The sequence below is a fragment of the Mesitornis unicolor genome, unplaced genomic scaffold (genome assembly GCF_000695765.1).
Source record: "Mesitornis unicolor isolate BGI_N332 unplaced genomic scaffold, ASM69576v1 scaffold50856, whole genome shotgun sequence".
Classification (NCBI taxonomy): domain Eukaryota; kingdom Metazoa; phylum Chordata; class Aves; order Mesitornithiformes; family Mesitornithidae; genus Mesitornis; species Mesitornis unicolor.
This window is the reverse complement of record NW_010189882.1, coordinates 3,962-16,406: the sequence shown is the minus strand read 5'-3', so window position 1 is coordinate 16,406 and position 12,445 is coordinate 3,962. Positions and strand designations below refer to the sequence as shown.

Below are 12,445 nucleotides of genomic sequence, written 5' to 3'. Positions count from 1 at the left end.
GAGCACGGCTGGCAAACCCGGCTGCCTGGCGCCGGGCCAGTTAGCCTACAGACGGGCTCCTTGGCCTCGCTAGTGGTCTTGTTTTCAGTGGTGCTTAGCACTTGCAGATCCCCCTGAAGCTGATATGAATTGAGCAGTCTCCATCCCAGCACCTACTAACGCATTTCAGAAACGCAGTGTGAGGCTTTTTTTGCTGCTGCTTGTACAGCAGCTTTCCTGTTCTGCACTGATACTGTTGCTCTTTTTTTTCACCCCAAGAGGAAGGTGATACATTTTACTCCAAGTGCTCCTGTGACTTTGTCCCATGCTAATAATTTGTATAGTGCTAGATCTTGAACATGCTGGTTGGGAAACATAGGACAGCAAAAAGAAAGGTTTGAGCCTCTCCTACTTATGAGGTGACTGGTCTGCAGCCCTGATCCTGAGAAGACACAGTTATGACAGGGCCTGATCCTGCGCCCAGGAGGACAGCAGCTTCATCTTCCAGTGCGACTGAGTAAAAGCATGAGCCTGCAGCCCTGAGTAGCCACTCGCTCTCAGGCCCGTTCTGACTTTGCTACAGGACCAGGCACTCTGGGGTAGCTGGCTTGCTGTAAAACCCGAATAAGAGGCAAGACTGAATATTTTCACACAGTCAAATCAATTCCTGTAGTGCAGTGCAACTGTTGTGACGTATCTCTGCTGTTATGTTCCAGTGAGATAGGGAGAGGGAGTAGCTGCTGTTGGACCAAATGAGGGATGGGAGGAAGCTTCCTCTCGGAGTCTGAAAGAGGAGTGCTGATCTTTAAACACAATTTGAGAACAATTACTTTAAGTGTAGCCATGTTAATAGGTGCGGCAGTCTGAGGAAAAACGTGGCTGATACCTGTGGAGAAGCAGCGTTGTTAGCCAAGGAAGAAGTGGTGAAACTGTTAGCTTCTCAGGAACGCTCCATTGTCATCCAGGAACCTGCTGGATTAGCTGCAAAGCGCAGTGCAAGGAGGTCATGCTCTCAGTGAGAGAACTCACTTTGCAAGCTTTGTGGTCAGTGCAGAAGGCAGCGTGCCTGACACCAAGCCCTGGGTCTCCAGTGTTCAACTTTAGCCTGGTCACTGACATAAAGCTTAGCCTCTGTGCATGCGTGTGCGTGTTTGGGTCTTCTGTTAACCACATGAGGTTTTTTTAAACGGGGAAGATTTTTGCTAATATTAATTCAGCTCCACTAATAGCGGAGAGACTGATGGTTTGAATGTGAGTTGCCTGCTGTGGCTAACGTGCAAGCAAGGACAGTCACTGTGGCTAGTTGGAGCATGATGTCAGGTCTTCTCTGAGCTTTCTTCATATTTCATGGGGTAGTGCTTCAGATGGCAGTGGCAGCTGCTGCCAGCCTGCGTAAGAGCTCTTGATGCTGGTTGTATCACCTGGGATTTGTTAGAAAATTACTAATATGCTCAAAGGAGGTGAAATAGAAAAGGGGAAAGGAGGGAAGACTTGCGGAAGATGAGGGTGGAGATTTTTTGATTTAATTGTGTCGGTTTTCTTTGCTGGTTTATTTTTGTGTGCGGTGTTTCAGGTGTATGAATCAGGATTTTCAGTAGGAGTTTGCCCTGAGGAAACTGTGTGAGGAATGAAGCAACATCACTTCCTCCTCTGTTGGAGAAGGGGTGGGCAAGAATAACGTTTTCAAAAGATAGCCCAATAAATAAAGTCAAATAAATGCAAATCGGGGGTGAAGTTTCCCATGATTCTGTTTCTTGCTTAGTAACTGCTGCCTTAGTGGACAGGAGGAGAGGGTGTTTTAAAGGTTACAAGCAGTTAGGGATGAGCCACTTTCACACAGGCTTTGTTAGCACCGTTGTATGGCCGGTGCAGTCTTTGGGTCTGCGTTGGGACTTGCTGAGCCTGCGTGGCCCAGCGTGTATTCTGGCTTCGTGTACAGGTCCTATGCAGCCCTCGCTTATTGAATTTTAATCAGAATTCAAAAAATGCTTTCACTGAAGTACAGACCTGGGAGGGACCACAAAAGGTCACCTATTCTTACTGCCTGATTCAAAGGCAGGATTATGTGCACTCACACCCCATCCCAGGCGAATGCTTATCTGATCTGCTCTTCTGAATCACCAGTAACGGGGCTTCCACAGTCTCTGTGTTCCAGTGACTGCAGGCCTGTGCATTCGGAAATTTTTTCCTGTCTTTTAAAATTGAAAATAATTTCCCATACTTCAGCTGAATTAAAACAAAACAATTATTTCTTGTAATTTTTATACCACTCCTATTAGTATGTCCCCAAATGACATTTGCCTGCTGTGCAATGGCATTGCGTTGTTGATTTATTCTCAAATTTGTCAACTATAACTTTACTCAAATTGTACTCTTAAGTTTACCATCTTTCTGAACTGGGTCACATCTGCAGATTGTAGAAATCTCCTCTCCTGAGAAATACAGAGCCTGCTTTGGAGATAATTTCTAGGAAGCAGATTACAACCATTCAGCTGAAGCATGTGTGCAGCTCAATCTCACGCACAAGCTTCAGTAATGTAGAGAATTGTAAGTATCAATAAGTAGTGCTGGTTCAATAAATATACACCAGGATCATGCAGGTCAGGAAAACAGAGTAAGACAGTAATCACAACTGAGTTCTGATGGCATCTCAAACTAACTGAATTTCCCTTTTGGGACTTTCTGTGGCATACTGCAGCAATTCTGGCAGGAGAGTTCTCCGTTATTGTAGAAAGCCATTAGTCATTCACAGAATGAATTGACAACTCCATTAGCAAAAGATAAGGGAAGGAAGAAAGGATGGTCTGTGGCTGGGAAACTGGCTTGGGAGCCCAGAGATCGATATTTAACTCTGCCACAAACTACCTGTGTGACCGTCTCAAGGTATATGGGGCTTAGTGTAACCAGCCACTAAAGCCATGCTTAACTTTAAACACATAACTCGTTCCTCTGTCTTCAACAGATCTGCCTTCTGCGTGGTTTATTTAAGTAGCAGTTGGTTTTGTACGCCTTCTAAAACAAGGCTGTGACCACATACACAACATAAGTGAAAATGAATAATAATAATCTTGCATGCATGATTGACTTTGGGGAGAAGTATATTCTTGCTTTTTAAGTTTTTCCATTATTGTTTCTCAAATATGGTTCATATTTTGTTTGTCTTCCCCTCATCTGCAAATGGACTAATCCTAGCATGTGAGGACTCCTGGGCAGGTGGTTAAAGACAAGCATCCAAATAAAATGAAACTTTCATTTCCCTCTTTGTTATTGGGTCTGGACATCAAAGGTATCTTCAAAAAGGGTGCATGCAGTAGTCTGTCATTTTTTGATAATGGAAAGTGAATTTTAGAAAGCATGATGCAAATAATTGCTCTTTTTTTCTCCCCTTGTAGTAACCAGTCTTCTTGAGAGCGTTGGAGGAGAAGGGTGCACGCACAATGGCTGCTGAGTTGGATTTCTCCCCACCTGAAATCCCTGAGCCTACATTCATGGAGAATGTGCTACGCTATGGACTCTTCTTCGGAGCCATTTTCCAGCTTATCTGTGTGCTAGCCATAATCCTGCCAGTTTCAAAGTCCCATAAGACAGTAAGCAGTGCTCTTTAATATTGATATAGATGGGCAGATTCTGAGAAAATAGGATGGGAGGGAGCTTTGAGTAGCTAATGGAGACACAGTGGTCTGCCCCTGGGATTGATGGCACTTTAATTGTTCTTTCCTTCTAGCTTTCCCACCTCCAGCTTTTGTGATGTATCCACAGATTAGAAAGTCAGGAACAAATACCTGAGCCAGGGTCTCTCTGAATATCAGTGAAAAAAGTGACCAGAAGCCCTGGCAAGGTGTGCTAAATGTACATGCTGTTTCTGACTATACATGAGGTGGTTTTAGTCCCAACTCCGTATTGTCATCCTACTTCTGATTTGCTTGATTAATTGCTAGGCAGGGCATCCCCTTTGCAGGCCCTGCCTTTCAGGAAATTACTTTGGGCTCTAATTTGTGTGTGATTCTTGGAAGCAAGATATAGGTGAAATTTCTAGTGTATGCTAACATGAGGAAGGCAGTTTTCACTACTGACACCCAATCCTGTGCTGGCAAGTAGAGGGTCCTTTGATGCAGTTAGTACCAGAGAAGGTTAACATGAAAGGCTGAAGTGAGCTACAGGGCTCCAGTTCCTTTAGACTGGGCCACAGTGGGATGACCTGCATCTACCCAGCTTTTCTGATAAAAGAGCTCCATGTGCTTGGTAGTGTCTGTGGTGCTGGGGCACCACATTTTAGTGTTGATGCTCAGACTGCAGGTTTGGTGGTTTGATACAGATTTTGTCTAAGTGTGTATGGTATATTTTCAGTAACAACTCAGCATGGGAAATTTTGTTTTCAGGCTGTCTTTGTTGCTGTGTTTGCCTCCCTCTTGTGCAGAGGAAGCATAGAAGTTTTCGGCCTATGTGGGGAAGGGGAGTGCCTGAGGGTGAGGTACAGTGTGAAGGTTGCAGTTCATGACCCAACTCTTTCACCTTTAACTGTTGATGTGATGTGAAGTTGTGCCAATGCACTGGATTAGTGATGCTGCCCCAGCATGGGTGCGTGCTCCCTCCTGCTGATCCTGCCGCAGGAGCTGCAGCTCCCAGCAGGGACATGAAGCAGGCAGCTGCCGGTCATGATGCAGTGGCATTGCAAGCCTTGCACTGTTACTCTGCAGCCGCCAGTGCCTATCTGTCAGAGTCCGTGGTTTGCCCTGATAGATTTTTGAGAAATACTGAGTAGCCTGATTCTTGAAAGCTGTAAAGAGTGAGAGCTTTAGCTTGAAGTGGGAAACTGAAGACCAGACCCCCAGCTAAAACAATAAAGCTCAAGGACTTGTTACTGTTTAAGTGTACAAGCATGCTTTGATGCTTGCATGCTCTGCTTTTTATTTTCTCCATGTGTATACTGTCCTCTTAATTTACTGTCCATATGACTAATTTGCAAGACTGTAAACACCAGAGGCTACCACTCCAGAATTTGTGAATGACGCTTGAGTCTGGGTTGGATATTGAGGAGCTTCTCTGTCTTGGAGGCTTCAGGCTTTGAAGTCTACCTTGGTTTGAACATTAGAAGGCAGCAGTGTTCACTGTACAGCAGCAGCACGCTGCATTCCTGAGTAAGAACTGCATGTTGCTCCATTTCTCCAGAGCCTGCCAGCTCTCCATGCACCGATTACAGCCTTTGGAAAGCCAGCCAAGTCTTCTTCCTTGGAAAGCCACACAGATCTGAACTGTAATAGCCCAGTAACTTGAGAGACGTTTGAACCAAGCTCCTTGATTAAAAGGATACTGTCAGATGCTCGCCTCCCCCTCCATTATCTGGAGCGCTGTCTTGGAAGCTTGAAACTAGCACGTCTTGCTCAGCCATTTTTTGTGTGTCCTTTTCCAGTTGGCACACTCTGACTGATAGAAACCAAGATGCTAAAGCAATATTTGTACTCAAATGCATTTAATGAAAGGAGGCAATCTGCATGTGTGTGCTTTCTCAAATGAGACTGGTGCTGTTCCCGTGTGTTTTTACAAGATAAGTAGACTTTATTTCCCATGGCTGAAATATTACCTGTCATCTCCCCTGAAGGAATCAAGCAGGATATCTAAGCATTCCTGGTTAGTCCAGGTGAAGAAAGATTTGCTTGCAGTTCCCTCCCTGGGTTTTGAGCTTGGTTTAGAGGCTCTGATCTTTACATTCTTACTACTGTTTTAGGGAATACTTTTTGTCTTGCACATGATAATGATTAACATTTGGCAGAAATACCTGCTGAATGTTTCCAGGCACACTGGTAATTATATGGTATCTTCTTTTCCTAATTTGAATAGTTTTAATTTAGTGTTGATTTTCTTCTTGCTTTTAAAGTTGGTTTTGTTTTTCTTCTCCAAAGCCTGTTTTAGACACTTAAGCTTTTAACGGCTTCTCTGGTAACAAGCTGTTTCTGTGCATAAACTCACACTAATCAAAAAGCACATGCGGGAGAAGCAGAGATGGTGCTGCTTGAGCCTCATTAAATGTGGACTCAGTTTGATATAGATGTGTTCCAACAGAGATACCCAGCACTTGCTTCCTTTGGCTTGTACTCAGATTCCCAAAGTAAGCTGTCAGCAAATTGTAAAAACAAAAATCACTGACTGTTTCTTAATTGATTCTTGTAGGACTCGGACAGTTTTGAGCCTAAGAATTCAGAGACAGTGAAGAAGCCAAAGGCAACTGCTCCACAGATCAGCAAGAAACCCAAGAAGGAAACCAAAAAGAAACGATAAGGCCATGACCGATAAGCCTCAAAAGACGAAATAATCACCTATAATCATGTTTCCTCAGATATGGCGTCAAAGGCAGCTAACTGTATTAAATGGTTTCTGGCATTGCCATGCTTTACCTTTCAGGGACAAGGGAAAGGAATTTATAAGAGTGGAAGGGATGGAGTTCTGCCATAGATTCCTTACAAGCAAAGAAGACTTCACATATCCAGGACTTCATTTGACATGATTAATGTGTCAGTCAGTGACTTCTGTCATTTCTGATGGGTAGAGAGAGCTGTTGTCCTAGCGCCTCCGTGCTGGCTAGAAGTTGTAGTAGAGTCCCTGTGGAAGGTGGAGCATGGGTTTGCTATTTTGGATACCACTTTGTGTTGTACTTTTTGAAGGCAAAGGGATCAAGGACCACACTACACAGCTTTGTATTCATCTCTGTTGTCATCTAGTCTGAAATACATAGTAGCATTTTATGGCTTAATAATAGTGTCTTTGTCATATTCTTTAGTTCTTTAGGTAACAACTCATCAGATTCCAGACTGCTATAGATGAAAGCTTTCATTTCCCCAGTGTTGCTACCTCTTTCTTATTCCCCACCCATGCACTTTTCCTTTCTATTCCCACTTTTGAAAGCAGGTACATTTCAGGGAATTGAGGCTGTGGGGGAAACTGCAATGACTACAAGGATTGGGAAACAATTTTATTCAGAAAAGTGCAGAATTTAATGCCTGTGCTAATGAGGTAATCTTGGAAACTTGGGCAGACCAGGCACTGCATGTTGGAGAAAAGCCGCTCTGAGGCGGAAGTCTGTGAGTGCTGCATTGGTCATATATCAAACAGCACTGCCTCACTGTACGGTTAAACCCTTCTGTCAGCTGGGTGAGTCTTAACCGTGTGCTCCATTCCAGCACTGCTGGGGTTTGTTGCATTTGCAAACTCCCTCCCAGCCTTACCTGCTGTAGTCTGCTCCATCTCCTCTTGCTGAATTCTTCCTGAAGGTAAATATGATCTCAGCCTGAGGAGATGCGGTATTTTAAGATCCAAGGGGAGGCAAGCTGGCTGTCTAACATGACTATATGGCAAGAGACATATACATGATGTTCCTTCAGGCTCTGGCTCTTCAGACCCAGGGACAATCTAGTCTTAGATTTAAATATGGCTAGACAGGACTGGAAAGAGATAGGTGGTGACATAGCCATAGAGTCTCTCTAGGGCAGCTCAAGCTTCCTGATGCCAGCTCACATCTTGGTTTGTTTGATCACGAATGAGTCAATGGGAGGAGAACCTGCTCTTTTAGGCGCACCCAGGGTTCAGAGCGACTTTGAAGGAAGGGTTCTCTGGCAGGGCTGTGAGTCTGCGATCCTGTTTGCATACAGAGACTCCCATCCTCAATTCCCAAATGCTTTGTGAGCCCAGGTCTGGTAGCAGTGTTGTGCTGTGTGATCTCCAACAGGAGTTGAACAGCATGTTTACAGGAACCATCAGTGCTGGGAATGGCCATGTTCTCTGCTCACTTTTGCTTTTGCTGGGTGAGACAGATGGATCCCAGTACCGGTTTGATTCTAATCTCTCACTGCTTCCCTGCTCCAGGCTCTCTGCTTCTCTTAAACCAGAATGCTGACACCAAGTTGCACTGCTTCAAATCCAGCTTAGAGTTCTGCTTTAGATTCAGCATTTTCTTTTTCTTCTTTTTTTTTGAGCTACATAAAGGCAATACTAGAAGGACAGAACAAAGCATGGGAGATACAGCACTCTAAAGTTGCTTTGAGTTCTCAATACAAAGAAACATTGCAAACATTTCCCACACAAATAACAAAGAACAATATTGTGCTATGAGTTTCCATTATGGACCTGTGTTCCTGTCTGTGATCTGCAGGGGAAAGAAAAGCGTGCTGCTGCCCTGGATAGGTACTGCAGATCACTTCTTCCATTCTAATAAATGAGGATGGTGGTTGTTTTATCTTACAGCTCTGGCTGTCTGCAGGTTACCTAAAGGTGGGGTTTAATGCTTTAACGGAATTGCAACTATTGAAAGATCACACATTACCCAAAATATAAAAGTGTTTCTACAGCTAAAAATCAGTTCATGAGCACTGTGTGGTTGTTACCTGAAACAGCAGGCTACTACATCTACATCTAGGTATTTGCAGGCTAGCTTATTCATTGCTATGTAGAAATCACAGATATTGGGATTTGTTTTTGTTGGGGGGAAGAGGGATTAAGATAGATTTCCCAGTCTGTTCCTAACAGCTTTATACCTATTTGACTTGCTCTTGTTAGCTGAACTTACAGTATGTTTTTAGAGATTACCAATACTCCATGTATTTTAGTTTCTCTTGAAATGTGTAATAAATACAATCAGAATCCCTTTCTTTGAAAATGAATCTCTTTCTAAAGTTGTGCTGCCTCTTTCCATGCATTCATTGTGAAAGCTGCCAGAACTCTCAGACTATAGGAACACAGGGACATAAATAACCTATTCATAAAAATGATCCATTAAGGGAAAGCCTTTCAGATCCTTTAATCTGTGAGAAATTGGTTAGTTAATACTGTCAGGCATGTGTGTATCTGGGTTTGACTTGGAAGTAGAGAACTATCTCCTAGCACAGCTTCAGCTTCCTGGAAGGAAAGTGGAGATGGTGCAATAACTGAATTAATTTGCCTCTTATGACAGATTTTGTCTCCAGGAGCCCCCGTGAAGGTAGCAGTAATAAAGGCATCATTTGTTAATAATATGAGCAGGGGATTAGATGGGGATTCAGCAAACTGGTAATAAGGATTTTCAGTAGCCCCCGTGTGTGACTGTAGCTCAGGCTGACGTGGCTGGAGTGTGGAGCTGTCTGGTGGCTCTTGGCTGCCGTGAGACCAGCATGGTAGCCAAGCCCTAGCAAGCCACTGTTGGCTCCCTCACCAGAAAGCCAAAAGAAGGGCTTGTGTGGCGACTCCTTTAATTCCCAAGCACTTTTCTCCAGGCAGTTTTGTAATTAACATCCCAAAGGGAGCTGCAGACCTCATTAAGTCGGTTTTATTGAAGGAGAGGCTTTCAAAGGTCTGCCTCCAGATACCAGCCATAGGCAGCACCTCCCTGAGTAGCACCTTGCTCTGCCTCCCAAAGCCCAGGAGCTGGGCTAAGAGCTGGGTTTCCTCTGCTAATGTATGTTATGGAGTTCTTACCCTCAACAGGCCTAAGCCTCAGCTCTTGAGCCTCAGCCTCACATATCTTTATATGTGGCTGGGAGTTGAGAATTTCTTGCTTGGTTTTTGGCCATGTTCAAGCAGCTCTGCCTCTCTGGCCACACTCATCTGGAGAGCTGCAGCCACCGCCTCCCCTTGAGCTGTCCCACGCTCACAATGCATCCTTGTGCTCTGCCACTGCAAGCAGCACAATCCCTAGAGACGGGCTAGTAAGTAGCTCGTGACTGGAGTTCCAGTTCACATAGTTCAATTAAATCCCTGTTAATCTTGTTCAGACCCAATTTATTTTCATTCCCATACACACACTTCTCTCTGCTTCAGAGAGATTCTGGTAAGGTTCTCTTCTGACAGGAACTGAGGAGCCCGAGGCCATCTTTGAAATGAACTGATGTTTGCAGAGCAGCCCCCCCATCGAGTCAATAAGATTATTTCCCAGCCTGTCATGAAAAATGTGAAAATATTCCTACAGTGCCTGGATTTCAGGGAGGGTCAAGGCTGGATGTGATGATGCTTGAGGAGAAAATCAGGAAGTTGTAGGAGGGGAGGGCCTGCTCAGTAGCTCTGTTTCCTAGGGCACTGCTAAACTATTTCCCTCTGTGCGTGTGTTAATTTTTGGACAGCTGAGAGCTGGAGTTCTCTTTTGGGAGCCTCCCTTACACGCTGGTACTTCTTTCAGGCAGAAGTTATGTCGTGCACAGCCTGTGGCCTGCAGAGATCGAGATGACTGTATTGATTTAGTTGTTTGTTTATTAATCTCATGAGGCATCAGAGACTGACTGCAGTGAGAAACTGGGGGATGAATGGAGACTGCTACAGTCTTGTCTGCTGATGAGGGTGATTGCCAGCTTTGGCGCTGGGAAGGGATCTGACCCTCCTCTTCCTCGTCCAACCAGAGGAGATTATTTGGTTGGAGAGCATTCCCTTTCTCTCTGGCACGAGACATGTTCTGTATTCAGTGTTTGCATTCCTTAATTTGGCAGTCACTGCAGGTCTAAGGTCCTGCTCCTCTCCTCTGGTAGTTTGTGGCTTTGGAGCGGTTTTTTGTGGGGGTGTTTTCTGGCTTTTGGTACCCAAGCCAGTGTGCAGTAGCTGGTCTGAACATCTTTTGCTTGGGGCTGGCAATTGGAGGACAATGAGCTCGGCTTCCTGCCTCTCCCTTAAAATTCAGCTGGTTTTCTCATTTCATGTTGATTTTTCCCAATTTGTGGCTTTTCTGTCACCATAATTCACTCCCTTGCCCCCTCTCGTCGTTTTTGCCTTGTAGACTCATGTCCATTGCAATTCTTCTGTCCTTGCAGCCTAATTTTACCTGCCAGTCACAGACTGTGGGTATCACCTGCTGTTACAGGAACTGGTACAAACAAAGACCATGTGGGGAAGCATCCAGGATGGAGAAAGGTGTCTCCTTGTATTCAGCCCCTTTAGCATGTTTCACTTCCCTGATGATTTTTTCAACCAGCAGATGTAACTGCTGGGGAAGGGCAGCTCTCCTCCGCCTTGGGAGCCCCGGGTGCACCCAGGAAGCTGTGCTGTGCACTTCAGCCTACCCTTGAGCCATGAGGAGTTAAAGCAATCAAATATTACACTTCGAGCTCTTGTGGTAACTGTGTACTATGGTGCTGTGCATGCTTCATACCACCCATTCAGATCCTGCTCCTCACCAGCACTCGCAGACTTGTCTTGTGCAATCCCCAATCTCCTGCAATGCTCACTTCCCTCTTCCCAGCTTCCCCGGCTTCATTTAGTGCCTGGAGGCTCCGGTGTGGCTTTGATGCTCCTTGCACCCTGCTTTGCTGTAGGCTTGAGCAGCCACGCACCGGAAAACCACAGTCCCGTCGAGGTGCGCAGCGACGCAGAGCGGGTGGTTGGAGCAGAGAGGCTGACAGGTTCCTCTGTGGCTCAAGTCCAGCCTTTTTGGCTGGTAGATACAAGGTAAACCTGCTTCAGATCACATCTTTTCTTTTTTAAAACCATCTGGTGCCTGGCTGATGTCTCTTGTCACACTTGAAGAGCTCGGCTCCCAAAGCAGGGGTGTTGTGTGTGGAGGGGACTCTCACTCCTTCGTACCTTCAGTTCTAGGCAAGGAGCTGTGTCCCTAGTGCCATGCTCCACCAGAAGTCCTGTTTACATGCGAAGTCCAGCATTCCTTATTTGTGACACCTGCCCTCTGGACCATCCCCTGTTTTCTAGCCAGAAAGCTGCCCAAGCCTCTCATGTGCCGCCCCGGCGAGTGTCATGTTCAGCCAGCCCCCACTTCACGGGTGGGGCCACTGGAGGCATCAGCACTGGCCTGAGCTGTCCCATAGGCAGTTCCTGCTGCCTTCCCTTTGGCCACTGCTCCTGCAAAAGCCATCCCAAGCTTGTAAATTCACCTCATCAAAAGCCAAAGTCCAGAGTACGACAGGCACTGGTGAGCTCTGGAAGGGCAAAGCTACTCCCTCCGCTAGGGGAACCGGCTCCAGACACTTCCTGCTGTCATTCGTGCCTGTGGTCTGCTGGCATGGGCAGAAGCCATGCTGCCGATGTGGGGCTTGTGGGGTCACATCCCTCCTGCTCCCCAAAAGCAGCTCTTGCACATCAGCGTGTGCTCGGTGGGCCCACGCTGTGGTCAAACAGCTGGACCGCAGCTGGTGTGGTCTGTGCAGGAGAGGGTCTTCACGGCTGTGGTCCCCACAGAGTGGCTACTTGTGGCTCCTTGGGGTGGCTGAAGCAGATGTCCCTGAGTGTCAGCCTCTGCGGTGAAGGGAATCGCAGGGGGAACAGTTTTTGAGAGAAGGGGAGAAGCTGCAACCATTTCTGCTTCCTGTCTCCTCCCTTAACTTAGTTCACTTTAAACCGAGCACAGATCCCAAACATCATATGGTTTAAATTTTTCAGATTCAGACTTTGGCCTCCTTAGCCCATCCCTCACTTGAAGGACCAAGAGTGGATGATTAAGGGGAAACACCCTTGTGTCTGCTCCGGCTCTGCTTGGCGCAGGCTGGAGCCACCTGCGGGGCAGGGG

The 12,445-nt window shown here is 46.0% G+C and overlaps 1 protein-coding gene across 1 annotated transcript; it reads left to right on the top strand.

Annotated features, from left to right (window-relative positions):
- The first annotated feature begins 3,416 nt into the window (after positions 1 to 3,416).
- Positions 3,417 to 6,255, top strand: MANBAL (mannosidase, beta A, lysosomal-like). The gene is made up of 2 exons (XM_010186203.1): positions 3,417 to 3,566; positions 6,148 to 6,255. The coding sequence occupies exons 1-2, from the start codon at positions 3,417 to 3,419 to the stop codon at positions 6,253 to 6,255; spliced, it is 258 nt and encodes an 85-aa protein (XP_010184505.1).
- The last annotated feature ends 6,190 nt before the right edge of the window (positions 6,256 to 12,445 follow it).

Coding starts and splice junctions, on each gene's coding strand:
- MANBAL (XM_010186203.1), top strand. CDS start 3,417: ATGGCTGCTGAGTTGGATTTCTCCCCACCTGAAATCCCTGAGCCTACA. Junction 3,567..6,147: donor TTTCAAAGTCCCATAAGACA/GTAAGCAGTGCT, acceptor TGATTCTTGTAG/GACTCGGACAGTTTTGAGCC.